The sequence below is a fragment of the Neolamprologus brichardi genome, chromosome 16 (assembly GCF_056152115.1).
Source record: "Neolamprologus brichardi isolate AB-2024 chromosome 16, ASM5615211v1, whole genome shotgun sequence".
In the NCBI taxonomy this organism is placed as follows: domain Eukaryota; kingdom Metazoa; phylum Chordata; class Actinopteri; order Cichliformes; family Cichlidae; genus Neolamprologus; species Neolamprologus brichardi.
Genome location: NC_142119.1, coordinates 34,989,642 through 35,003,544, shown reverse-complemented (window position 1 = coordinate 35,003,544; position 13,903 = coordinate 34,989,642). Strand labels below are relative to the sequence as shown.

Sequence of the window (13,903 nt, the reverse complement as noted above, 5' to 3'; positions counted from 1 at the left end):
GTTGTATTTTTGTTATTGACCAAATACTTATTTTCCACCCTGATTTACGAATAAATTCTTTACAAATCCTACCATGTGAATTCATGGATTTTTTTTTCACATTCTGTCTCTCACAGTTGAAGTGTACCTCTGGTGCAAATTACTGACCTCTGTCATCATTTTAAGTGGGGGAACTTGCACAATCGGTGGCTGACTAAATACTTTTTTGCCCCACTGTATGTTTAATATGCTGCTGAGAATATAGCCCAGAAGAAGCGTATAGTACAGCTTTTATTTTGGAAAGAGACATTTCTCTGTAATAAACTCTCTTTTCCAAAGATGAGTGATTTCTCCATCAGATAGATTTATTTTTTTTATTACTTTGTTGTTTCAGCAACATTAAATTTAAAAACTGTACTTTTGAGTTAAAATATATATTTATAATTTTAACAAATGACAAATTAAAAAGGCATGAACTTTTTTTTTGTATCGAAAAAATATCGAACCGTGACAGCAAAGAATCGAAACGAACCGAACCGTGAATTTTGTGTATCGTTGCACCCCTACTTTTGTTTTATGATTTCCTGTACTTCAGATGAAGAAAATACAACCCAGTTTCTCTGATGTTCACAATCTAAGGACAAACTAGCACCCCGAGGACAGAATAGTAATAAAGCTCAAATATATAGCGAGAATTCTGAAACTTTAAAGCTTAAAATATGTTAAATTAGGTGTTTATATAATTTTGAACCATGAAATCTGGTTCAAAGTTTTACTTTTGAGTCTCGTTCTGATGCAGTATTCTCATATCACATTATGTGAGGTCAGAATTCTTACGGTTGACGGTAAGTGTTGCAGACACTTGGTCGTTGCCACAAATGAAGGTGTACTCTGCAGAGTCGTCCCTGCTGGTGTTCATGATCTTCAGCTGATGGAGTTTTCCCTGAACCACGATCCTGAACTTGTCACTCATCTCAATCTCCACTCCGTTCTTCAGCCAGGTGGACGGCACATTGAAGTGGGAGACTTCACACTCGAACGTGGCCACTTGAGTCTCTGGTACCTCCACACTTTTCATGGGTTTAGTGACCTTCAGAGCTGCATGTAGAAAATCAGGTCACAAGACAAAAGATTACACAAATATTCTTCTCATCTCAAACACCATGAACATTATTTATATTCTTCAGTAAGTGGATGGACTGCTTTTCACTCGACCTGCAATCTGTGCTTAAGTGTTTTTGATCTAACATTCATACTCTGATGGATGTGTCAGAGAGCAGCTTGTGATCTAAATGCAAGACTTCACATGCAGTTTGTCTTATAGTGCTACATACCCTCCACGGTGAGTACGGCACTGCACTGCAAGTGTCCAATCACAGCCACGTACTCTCCTGCATCGCTGCTGTCCAGATTCTTCAGGATCAGTTTGTGTGCTTTCCTCTCAGACAGAATCTTGCACTTCTCACTTGACTTCAGCTCCAAACCTTTAAACATCCACCGAACAGGGATGTCGTCATGTGAGAGGCTCATCTCAAAGGAGGCCGTGCCGTCCAACAGAGACGTCGCATCTTTTATCTTCTTCACGATTTTGATTTCTGCAGGAAAAAAAGTAGCAGATAAAGCACTCGAATTTTTAAGCAGTCAAGGGCGATGATGATACGTGACAACGTTGTGCACAATTCTTGGTTATGCTGATAAAATCTGACACTTACTCTCTACGTTGAGTCTGGCATTGGCAGAAAGTTTTCCAAGTTTGAAGGAATAAACAGACTCGTCCTGTATGTTGCAGTCCTTGACCTTCAGCGTTTGGACCAAGCCACTGGAGACGATCTCGTACTTTTCGCTGGTTTGCAGTTCCACCCCGTTCTTAATCCACTGGGATCCTTTCACGTCGGGGTGTGTGAGCTCCAGTGTGAACACTGCTTCCTGGGTCTCCGTCACGGTCTGGTTCCTCAGAGTTTTCTTGATCTTCACTCCTGCATATAAATAGAAAACTCTGCTAACTTTAATGTATACACACGGAGGTGATTCGTTAGTTTTGGAAGCATTTTAGTTCTGTCAGGAGAGGTGGGACAGACGGAGACTGAAGTCTCCCCGGCTTACCTCTCATCACATCTGAGAGTACAAGTTCTTAACATCTCTAAAATTAGAAATATCCTGTCTCAGAGTGACGCTGAAAAACTAGTTCCTGCATTTATTACTTCCAGGCTGGACGACTGTAATTCATTATTATCAGGATGTACAAAAAACTCCCTGAAAAGCCTTCAGCTAATCCAAAATGCTGCAGCAAGAGTCCTGACAGGGACTAGAAAGAGAGAGCAGATTTCTCCTGTTTTGGCTTCCTGTTAAATCCAGAATTCAAAATCCTGCTCCTCACATACAAGGTCTTAAATAATCAGGCCCCATCTTATCTTAATGACCTTGTAGTACCATATCACCCTATTAGAGCACTTCGCTCCCACTCTGCAGGCCTACTTGTTGTTTCTAGAGTATTTAAAAGTAGAATGGGAGGCAGAGCCTTCAGTTTTCAGGCCCCTCTTCTGTGGAACCAGCTTCCAGTTTGGATTCAGGAGACAGACACTATCTCTACTTTCAAGATTAGGCTTCAAACTTTCCTTTTTGCTAAAGCATATAGTTAGGGCTGGACCAGGTGACCCTGAATCCTCCCTTAGTTATGCTGCAATAGACGTAGGCTGCCGGGGATTCCCATGATGCATTGAGTTTTTCCTTTCCAGTCACCTTTCTCACTCACTATGTATTAACAGACCTCTCTGCATTGAATCATATCTGTTATTAATCTCTGTCTCTCTTCCACAGCATGTCTTTATCCTGTCTTCCTTCTCTCACCCCAACCAATCACAGCAGATGGCCCCGCCCCTCCCTGAGCCTGGTTCTGCTGGAGGTTTCTTCCTGTTAAAAGGGAGTTTTTCCTTCCCACTGTCGCCAAAGTGCTGCTCATAGGGGGTCATATGATTGTTGGGTTTTTCTCTGTATCTATGAAGCGCCTTGAGGCGACTTTTGTTGTGATTTGGTGCTATATAAATAAAATAAAATTGAATTGAATTAACATCCAGCCTCTTATGTTAAAAGTGATGCAGAGTGCTTTTACTCATAAATCCTCTTTGTTTTTAATCAAACATACAATAGAGATATAAGTCTAATTAATATGAGGAATGAAACTTATTCTAATGTGCAGATATTATCCAGCTTCATCCTTGGCACATTAGTGTCTTTGTGTGGCTGAAAACAGAAATGTGTCGCCAACCCATCATCATCATCACACATGATTGTGTGATACATGAAGTATGTTGCAAACACAGATTAACATGAGGGGGTTTTGCTGGTGGTTAATCATGTTTCGCTTCCTAATAGTGATCAGAATATAATCAGGTATAAATTTAACCAACATACAAATAAGAAAATATAATCTATAATAATGATTCTTGGTGCAGGCCTCTCACTGAGTGTGTGTGTGGAGATGACCTCAGAGGCTGTGGGTGTGGAGGACGGGGAAGTGAGCGAGCCTGAGGAGCCACTAATCTAAAGGAATGTCTGATTTTAATGTGCAGGATTTAATAAAATAAATCATATTGAGTATAACGGGACAAATAAACAGAGTTATGAAGAGAAAATGTTAAAATGAATGTGTTGGGACAGATGAGGTGTCATTGATGGTGGATGGATGTCACAGCCACTGTTATTGAGGTGAAATTATAGCAGGTAACACCAGAGGAACAACCAATGCCGACACTGTGGGCTCACTAACTGGATTTAGGATTTATGACTTTTTCTCTACTTGTTTTTGCCGTTTGGGATTATAAATCCAAGAGGATTGGGATTTCCATTGTTTCTGAATGGGATGCAACTTCCATGAACTTGGCTCTATTCCTATTGGACAATATCCACACAGAGATGAGTGTGTCTGTGCCCATTCAGACCATCTCCTCTCAAAGATTCAGATTAAATCAGCATCAGAATCAGTTAATTAGGTAAGAATAATTCAAGTGATTTGATTCTGTAATAATTATTCTAATTTATTTTGGCTTTTGCTTTAATAAAATACGTTGTATTCTAAAAGTTTCAATTGTGAACCTTTTTAAACTTTCGTGAAACAGTAAATGTAAAAACCTGAGGATGAATCCATATTAGTATAAATAGCTCCTATTGTTCTTAGATTTACAAGCTGCTAAGTTACTGAGGGCTCCTGTTTTATGTTTGTTTGTTTTAAATGAGAGGAGCCAGGGTAGTTAGTACTGGATGAATCCCCTCACCCATACGCTCCAAGATCTGCTCCGCCTTCTGGGTAAAACCCATAGGATCAGAGATTAGGATTAATCCCGACCAGTATTGGAGTACTGGTCCCATGGATCGACCGTACAAATATAACACTTATTATAGTTACTAGAGCTATAATATGTATAATAACTACTGCAAATATTCTGATAGTGAGTCTGTCTGAAACTATCATAAAAGTTTAAACAAACATTTACCAAGTCCTCATTTTTTGCGACAAATGAACAGGACATTCCCAGATAACCTTTAGAGCTTTATATTATAATAATAATAATAATAATAATAACTTTATTTATAAAGCGCTTTCAAACAAAGTGCTGTACAACTATTTAAAACTAAAAAGATAAAAAAGAAATAAAAGCGATACATAGCAATACAGGTAAAAGACACAATACAAGTTAAAAACAGTAAAAATTTAAAAACTAAAAGCCATAGAATTAAGACTTGTAAGATAGGGTGAACAAATGTGTCTTCAGCTTAGTTTTAAAAACCTCCACAGAGCAGCCTGACTAATATCTTGAGGGAGGTTGTTCCACAGAAACGGGGCACAAAAAGAAAAAGCTCTAAAATTGTCTTTTTTCTGGCTCTAGGAACCTTTAGAAGGCCAGAGTCGTGAGATCGGAGAGCACGAGATGGAACGTAAAGATGTAAAAGGTCGGAGACGTATGAAGGTGCCAGTCCGTTTAAATCCTTGTAGGTGAGCAGCAGGACCATAAAATCTGCTCGAACCTGACAAGGTCGCCAATGCAGAGATCTCAGAACAAGAGTAATGTGCTCAAATTTCCCAGTTCTTGTTAAAATGCGAGCAGCTGCATTTTGCACCATCTGTAGACCTCTAAAACTTTTCTTTGGTAGCCCAGAAAGAAGAGCATTACAATAATCAATACGTGAGGACACAAATGCATGGATGAGAACCTCTGCAGTGTCGCTTGACAAAACTTGTCTGATTCTGGCTGATGTTCCTCAAATGATAAAAGGCGGTCTTTGTTATCTCTTTTACATGAGATTCTTAGGAGAGCACCATGTCGAACCACACACCCAAGTTTTTTACCTTGTTCCTGCAATTTATGGCACACACAAAATGTTAATTTTTAAATTTTCTTTCAATAACTACTTTTATTTTGATTGTCATATTTAATTCACCTCAGTATGTTCGTCCTGTTTTATTTATCTTGGTTATGTGAACTCTATGTGTGTGTGTGGTAGTGGGAAGCTAGTACTTACCCTCCACCCTGAGATTAGCTGTAGTTTTGGAGTTGGCCACCTGGTAGGTATACTCTCCGACATCCTGTGGCCTGGTAATGTTGATGATGAGGCGCCTGATGGCCCCGTTCACCTCACCCACCACATTCTCATTGAAGTCGATGGGCTGGCCCTCCTTAAGCCACTTGCCCTCAGCATTGGCATTTGCAACTTCACACTCAAGCTCAGCAGTCTGAGACTCCGCCACTGTCACATCCTGCAGGGGCCGTGTAATGGCGCCACCTAATGGCAGCAGAAAGTAACATTTCTGTTTCACTTCTGACCACATGTCCTAATCACAGAAACAGCAAATGCCAACACACACAATCTTCTGTCATAATAAAAAAACAGCTGCTTTAAAATAATCCACGTTTTTGTCAAAGATGGGTATGGGTAGGTATAAATGTCAGCAAAATGTGAAATGTGTACCAACAATTAAGTAACAAATTATCATCTAGTGTGTGGATTTCCCTAATCTGAAGTGGCAGATCAAGGAGCAGCAGTCTGAGAAGAGACCAAACCTTCTTCTTCTTCCCACCCACTTCCTCCATCCAAGTGATTCCAAGAGACATAATCCCTCCAGCATGTACGTGTCTACCTTTCCTCGAACACCTCACCCAGGAAACATCCGATGCACGAACCACCCTACCTGGCTCCATCAGAGATGGGCAGTAACGCGTTACTGTAATCTGATTACTTTTTTCAGGTAACGAGTAAAGTAAGGGATTACTATTGCAAAAACGGTAATTAGATTACTGTTACTTTCCTGTAGGAACGCTGCGTTACTGCGTTACTAAAACCGTGATTTTTGCGAGAATGTCTCATGACAGTGACGTAAGCGAGTGCGACGTTCGTGACAACAGCTGTGTGCAGATCAACAATGGATCATATATCGAGTGCAGAGAGAGTATGAGCGTGCAGCGTTTAAAGCGTGGAAGTACTGACCTTACTTTGAGTTTGATTCCATAAAAAGTGACAAAAACATTAGTGTCCGTTGTGCGTGGGAAGAAAACTTCTTTTTACAGCGAAGAAAAACCCTAAACTTCCGAGCAAGCACTGAGTAGCTACGACGTAATGGGAAACTCACAGAGAAACTCGCGGATTCTTCCACTGACCGCTGCACACCTGCACCAGGGTAACCCTCCGCCTACCCCACTCCTGCTTTACAGGTGAAAATAGAGCAACAGGACCGCTAGTCTTTGACTTTATTTATTTTCTGCTGTGTTTTATTTACTTACTTTGAAAGACTGAGTGTAAACACAAAAAAATATATATTTTATGTGCTGGAATGTGCAGAAAATAGGTTTAAATGTTAAACTAATTTCTTCCAGTCAGAGAATGTTGCAGATAATTAAATTTTTGCTTGATGCATAAAGTTAAAAGATTAAAACTAATAAAACAAGTTTTAAAAGAGACTTTTCCATTTGATTACATTTTGTATGATGATTATGCAGAAAAAGTAGAACTGGGCTGAAAGATCTATCACTTTATCACCTATTCAGGTTGTAAATCGTGTTTTTAAAAAGTAACTAAGTAACTAAGTAATTAATTACTTTTGAAAATAAGTAATCAGTAAAGTAACCGGATTACTTTTTAGGGGAAGTAATCGGTAATTAGTTACTGATTACTTTTTTCAAGTAACTTGACCAACACTGGGCTCCATTCTCTCAGATAACTGAACTGATCTCTAAGCCTGAGCACAGCGATCCTTCAGAGAAAACTAATTTCTGTGCCTTGTCGTTAAGATCTCATTCTTTTGATCATTACCCAGAGCGTGTGACCATAGAATAGCAGGGACGTAGATCAACCAGTTTATCAACATCTTTGCTTTTACACCCACCTCTCTCTTCACCACAATGGAGGGTTACAGTGTCCAAATCACTGTAGTCGCTGCACTAATCCATCAATCCCCTACTTCCCTCTCCTCTTACTCTGAACAAGCCCAGGATTCTTAAATTCCTCCACAAAAACTCATCTCTGGCCCAGAAGCAAGTAAGCAATGGATAGCCCATGTTCTCGAATGCCTTCTCCTAATCCACAAAACACTTGTAGAATATGCTTGAATATCCTTGAGAGGATAGAAAACTTGTCCAGCTCTTTACGTTGAGGAATACAACCACGTTGTTCATCTTCAATCTGAGGTTCAACTAACTGATGTACTCCCTTCTCCAGCAATCTGGCATAGATCTTCCCAGGGAGGCTGAGGAGTGCGAACTACCACCCCAATGTGCCACTGAGTCTTTTTTAAAATCAGTGATTGTGTAAATGATTTCATCTGAGTAAAACACACAATATCCATAATATCTTAAAAGTTAGACATACCAGAGACAGTAAGCTTGGCACTAGATGTCTTTTCACCAGCATGAAACATGTACTGGCCCTCCTCATCTTTCATGGCGTCAATGACTGTCAGAGAGTGAGCCTTTCCCTTCGACTCAATCTTGGATTTGGGTCCAGGTTTGATTTGCTGGTTCCTGAATGTCCAGACGGAGTCGATTCCAGGGTGAGAGACTTCAACATTAAACGTCACATTCTGGGACTCTGAACACACTTTGTCCTCCATGTGTTTCACAATGTGCACCTCTGTGAAAATGAAATGGTTAGAGTATGAAAGTGAGACTGGAACCTAAAAACAGTATCACGCTGAAAGTACAATGCTGTGAAAAAGTATTTGCCCCCTCCAGGATTTTTTTGTATATATTTTTCTCACACTAATATTTTCAGTCAGCAAAATTTACACTAAGTTTAGACCAAATGATAATTTAATTCTTTAAGGAAAAAAGGTGCCTGAACTTAAATGGCTTTATGTGAAGTTCTGACATAAACGGTAGTAACCAGACTGAAGGGCAGCGCACATTTCGGTGCTTTTTTTTCCTGAGATGTGATACACTTTAGATTCTAGCCAATCATTTTACGTTTCCAAGGATAGTAGGCGGGCCCAGGTACGTACGTCCTTTTAGAGCAGAGCTACAGATTAAAAATGCCCAAGGTGAAGCGGTCAAAGTCTGGCTGTACTTCACAGCAAAAGATGCAAACTCAGCAGCTGCAACAAGTGCTTTAAGCTGATACTGTGATACTGTCAAAGGAGGTAACACCTCAAATCTGATGAAACACCTGGTGACGCATAGCGTTTTTTTAAAAGCAGAGAAATGCGCCGTATTTGATAGCTTGCCTCACACCGGGCACATCTACTGCGGGTGTGGTGCCTGTTATCGACCCGGAGTTAGCAACATCCCCCAAAAACCCGAAGAGGAGAGTCCTGGCCCCTAGCCCTGCCAGTGTAGCAGAAATGATGAGGATGATGATGCAGCAGCAGCCGTTCTTCTCTGCGTGAGTAGCTTAATGTTGTTCGTGTGTAATTTACGTTGAGTAGGCTAACCACGTTATTACATTAATGCATGTAAGGTGAACTAGCAAACATCATCATAGCTACATGCGGCTGTCTTCTTGTTTGATGGCAGATACTCCCTTCACCCTGGCCAAAAAGGCTAAAATGACCAAAGAAAAAGAGGAAAACAGTTAAACATGAGAGGTTTTTGGACAAAGTTTGTGTTTTTTTCCCATTGTTTAAGCACTGCCTCCAGCCAAGAGTGATACCATATATGCCCCATAGCTGCAGAAAAGGCTAACATTGTTATCTTTTTACAAAAAAAAACAGCTAAACATGAGAGGTTTTTGGACAAAGTGTGTGTTCTCCATTCTTTAAGCACCGGTTCGAGCACCATTTCAAAAGTACCGGTTTGGCACCGGTATTGGATAAAACCTAAACGATACCCATCCCTACTGTTGACAGACTCCAAGAAGGCACTGATTACTCTTCCAGGAGCTCACAAAAGAACCCAAAACAACCTCTAAAGAACTTCAGCCTTTTACAGCCACAGTTAAAGTCAGTGTTCATGATTTAACAATAAGAAACACAAGTGCAAATATGGCATCCAAGGGAGACGTTGACTACAAAAGACACAGTTGACCAAAAGGCAAAAAACATTACAATGATTATGCACCCACACGGTGATCTGAAGCACTTTAGCAAATCCACCTTTAAACTGGTCAAAAACCAAAATAAAGGTTCAGGAGTCGGTCAAATCCAGTTAAAATCTGGACTGGGATCCAGTTGTGATGCTTTGGTGTGACTTTAAACAGACCATTTATGTTCAAAAACCCTCCAATGTGGCAGAGTTAAAACAACTCTACAAAGACGGCAGACAACATTCATACACAGTGAAGTGGAAGATTCAATGTTTCATTGCAGTTCTTCCTGCCAAGAGTGGCCTTACCAGTTATTTGGTTAGGGTAGGCCAGATAGGTTTGGATAGCTTTTTGCCTTAACAGATAAAATCGTCATTTAAAAACTTTAAAAATTTTGCGTTTACTTGGGTTATAATATTAAAATGTGTTTAATGATCTGAAATATTTAAATATGAGATATATGAAAAACACAATCCAGAAGGTGACATATACTTTTTCACTGCACTAAAAATCTTTCTTACCTTCAACCGTCAGGCTACAGCTGGTGTCAACCTTGCCAACAACTAGTTTATAGTGACCCTGATCTGATGCAAAGGTTCTGGTGAAGACCAGCCGCTGCTTTGCTCCCTTTGCCACCATTTGGATTCGGTCACTGGATGTCAACAGTTTGTCATTATGGTACCATTTGACAGAACTGATGTCCTGCGCAGAGATCTTAGTCTCCAGGACAGCCTTTGTGCCTTCAATAGAGGATACATCCTTCAGTGGCACTACAATGCCAATAGCTGTAAGGAAGAGCAATAAGATGACAGTCAAAAGTCACAATTTTTTTAAACAAAATATTTTTAAGTTTATATTCAAACCCAATTCTAACTCTTACTTTGAACACCGAGTTTGCCTGAGGTGGAGATGTCCTGGGCAGGAACCACAAAAGAGTACAAGGCAGCATCTTCTGTGCTGATATTCTCCACCAGCAGCTTGTGAACCATCTTGTCAATGACAATGTGGATACGTTCCGAGGCAGAAATGGCCTGGCCGTTCTTCATCCAGGTTCCCTCAACATTCTCTTGGGAGAACCTGACCTCCAGCTGAGCAATATCACCCTCACAGACTATCAGATCAGTCAGGGGCTGCATCAGTGTCACTGGACGCACTGAAGGCAGAGGAACCCATTTCTTATTAGATTTTACCATTACTACCAGTAAAATATGCAGTAAAATGTAAGAGAACAACCACCAGGTTGGGACGAGTGTTTTTGACATCCCAAAAATACTAAGGTAAAAACATGCAATCAGAGAATTACCCAAAATGTTTCTCAACAGGTTAAAGTTGTGAAACAACAGAACGCTGTTGAAATACACTGATGAAAATTCTCTTGTTTGCCAGCAGCAGTAACATGCACTTCACATTTTAAGCTTACATTTCATTTTCAGAGAGGCACTGGTCTTCAGATCACCGCATACAAAGGTGTATTTTCCCTGGTCCTCTTTCCTGACATCCTTGACAGACAAAGTGTGTCTTCCTCGACGTGACGATATGATGTATTTATTGCTGGGTGAGAGAACTTTGTCTCCAAAGAGCCAGCTGCCCTCAGCATCTTCACGAGATAACTCGACCTCAAACTCGCCAGCATAGGATTCTGGTACCTCAATGTTCTCCATGTGTTTGATGAGATCGAGAGCAGCACCTGGATACAGAACAACATACCGAACCATTTTTATGTGATTTACAGGAACAGGACAGTTCCGGTGGATATTCTAGGTAAATTACCTTCCACGTGAAGCCTTGCACTCGTTGTTATGTTCTCGTCATCTGCAATCACACAGGTGTATTCTGCGTCATCCCTCATTTCAATCATTAGCACAGATAGGAAGTGGACTTTTCTGTCAGAGTGCATTCTGTATTTGTCTCCTGAGAAGATCTCCATGTTGTTCTTAAACCATTTGACTTTGACGAAGGGTTCATTGGTTTCACACTCAAAGGTCACCATGGTATCCTTCTCATTGGCGCTCGTATCCTCCAAGTTTTGGCTAAAGCTAACTGCTGTCTTGGCTGCAACAGCGAAAGGAAGAAGATAAAAACAAATCAAGACAAAGAAAATTTAGCATGGCGCAGAAGTGATTTTAGATGAACTTGCTTTACCTTGTACAAGCAGGAAGGCATGACTTGAGGACTCCCCAGCAATATTAATGGCCTTAACCATGATGCTAGCAGAATCTTCTGTTTCGACATCTCTTATGACCAATTCACATACATTGTCCTCAGGCCAGTACCAGTAAATACGGTCAGACTTTTCCAGCTGAATGCCATTCTTGAACCACTGACACTCAGGTTCTGGTCTACCAACTACTCTGACTCTGAAACGAACCTCATCCATTGGAGCAACAGTCTTGCTTGCAATGCGTTCCAGGATCTTGGGTGCTTCCATGCTGGGAGAGAGCATTATCCGTTCAGGTTTTATTGTGGGGATAGTGAGTTTACCCTCTTCCTCCATCTTCTTCCTTTCAGCTTCTTCTTTCTCTTTCATGCGATGGAGCAGCTCCTCTTTAGTCTTCTTCAATAGGTCTTCATAAGAGTCATCCCTCTTGCGAGACTTAAGCTCTACAGCCGAGATAGACTCATAGAAACCCTCCTCTGTTCTGCGCTTGAACTTGCTCTTCAGTTCTTCAGACTCCTCTGAAGTTTTCTCATGAAGAATTCTCTGTGTCTTACGCAGCTTAACCACTTCCCTGTCTTGTGAAGCCTCACTAGGTCGGTCCATCTTCACAACATCAAATCCAATCTTGCCAGGCTCGTGTGTAGCCTCTGCAAGTTTTGGTTCTGGTGCACGACGCAGGACAGATCTAAAGTCTTCCCTCTGCTGGATCTCTAGCTTTACTGTGTGCTCAGCTGTTCCTAAAGGATTGTCAGCAACCACCCTAACCTCTCCTGAGTCATAGGACTTGATGTCAACAATCTCTAAATAGTAAATACCATCATAACGGAGTCTATATCTCTTGCTTTTGCGAATAAGTTGTCCGTTGAGGTACCAATTAACCTTTGGTGCTGGATAACCAGTTACTCTGCAGCGGAATCGTGCAATGTTGCCTTCCAGCACTCTTGCAGGTTCAGGAAGCAAGACTATATCAGGTTTTGTCTTTTCAGATTCTTCATCAGCGCCAACTCCTGCAGGTCCTCCCTCATGAGCCATGCGCTCAATCTCATCCATCCTATATGCTCCCTTCCTGCCTTCAGGAAGTTGTGTTTCCTCAACAAGTCCCTTCTCATCTTTGACAATCAGGGTGGCTGAGGTCTGGTCAACTCCAAATTTGTTTGTGGCTCTGCAAGTAATAACACCACTGTCCCTAGCATAAGCAACTTCATAATCAAGGCTGCAGTACCCAAATTCATTGACCATACGCAACCTATTAGCAGCAGCCAGAGGTTTGCCATCATGCAGCCACTCCACTACCATAGTGGGGTCACCAATAGGAGTGAGTCTACACTCAAAATGGGCTGGTCCAAAACACTTCATTCTGATAGATGTCAACTTCTTCTTGAATTGTGGTTTCTGTTGCTTCTCCTTGTCATAAAGATCACCCTCCTCCCACTGCTCTTGACCGTATCGCAAATGAAGCGGCTCCAACTCGGGTGCTGCAATCTCTTTAGCTTTGTAGGTTCCTCTAGGAATAATGAGCTTCCTCTCGGTTTGAGGGGCAGCAAAGTCCACCTCAACATTGACTCTGCAACGAGTGGTGTCTCTACCAGCCTTGTTGATGGCTGTAGCAGTGTACCAGGCGCTGTCTGAGCCTGAAGCAGATGGAATCTGGAATTTGGCTTCTCCTTTGGTGCCATCAATCCTGAAAAAGTAAAAGGCCACATATACTGAAGAAAGCATTTTTATACTGCTCTGAAAACAAAATATAAAATACTAGATATTACATACTTTATCTGTGGATGCTTGTGTGGGGTGATGATGTCACTGTTTTTCAGCCACACAATGTCTGGCAGGGGGTTTCCAATGGCTTTGACAGCCAACTCAACCAGAGTGCCCTGCTTTACAGTGATGTTTTTCAGCTTTTCAACAAATTGAGGACGTGCCACGGTTTCTTGAGCTATAGATAGCAAAAAACAAAACAAAAAAACAACACAATGTCTAACAATATGATCTTTTGGTTAACTAAAAATAAATTATTAGTTCAAGAGTGCTATATATCACTCACCATCAACAGTAAGAGTTACATTGAGAGATGCCCGTCCAGCTCTATTCTGAGCAACAACCGTCCACTCTCCAGAGTCTTGTGGTATGGCTGGGACAATGATCATGGACTGAGTACCATCCTCTTTAATCACTATCTTGTGTGTGTTATCATTGATCACTTGTTGTCCTGGGAAAAGAAGGGCAACATGAGTTGACTGAGAGGCTGAATCAGAAAACAAA

General features: G+C 41.1%; 1 protein-coding gene across 1 annotated transcript in view; it reads right to left on the bottom strand.

The window, feature by feature from the left end:
- LOC102793719 (titin-like) overlaps positions 1–13,903 on the bottom strand; it is a 220,477-nt gene that overhangs the window by 184,549 nt on the left and 22,025 nt on the right. The window contains exons 21-32 of the mRNA XM_087852940.1: positions 13,686–13,850; positions 13,409–13,577; positions 11,626–13,322; positions 11,254–11,535; positions 10,904–11,170; positions 10,364–10,636; positions 10,005–10,268; positions 7,837–8,097; positions 5,497–5,757; positions 1,692–1,955; positions 1,314–1,574; positions 817–1,077 (exon numbers count right to left, since the gene is read on the bottom strand). Of these exons, the coding sequence (XP_087709066.1) occupies positions 817–1,077; positions 1,314–1,574; positions 1,692–1,955; positions 5,497–5,757; positions 7,837–8,097; positions 10,005–10,268; positions 10,364–10,636; positions 10,904–11,170; positions 11,254–11,535; positions 11,626–13,322; positions 13,409–13,577; positions 13,686–13,850 (4,425 nt within the window). The remainder of the gene's footprint in view (positions 1–816; positions 1,078–1,313; positions 1,575–1,691; positions 1,956–5,496; positions 5,758–7,836; positions 8,098–10,004; positions 10,269–10,363; positions 10,637–10,903; positions 11,171–11,253; positions 11,536–11,625; positions 13,323–13,408; positions 13,578–13,685; positions 13,851–13,903) is intronic.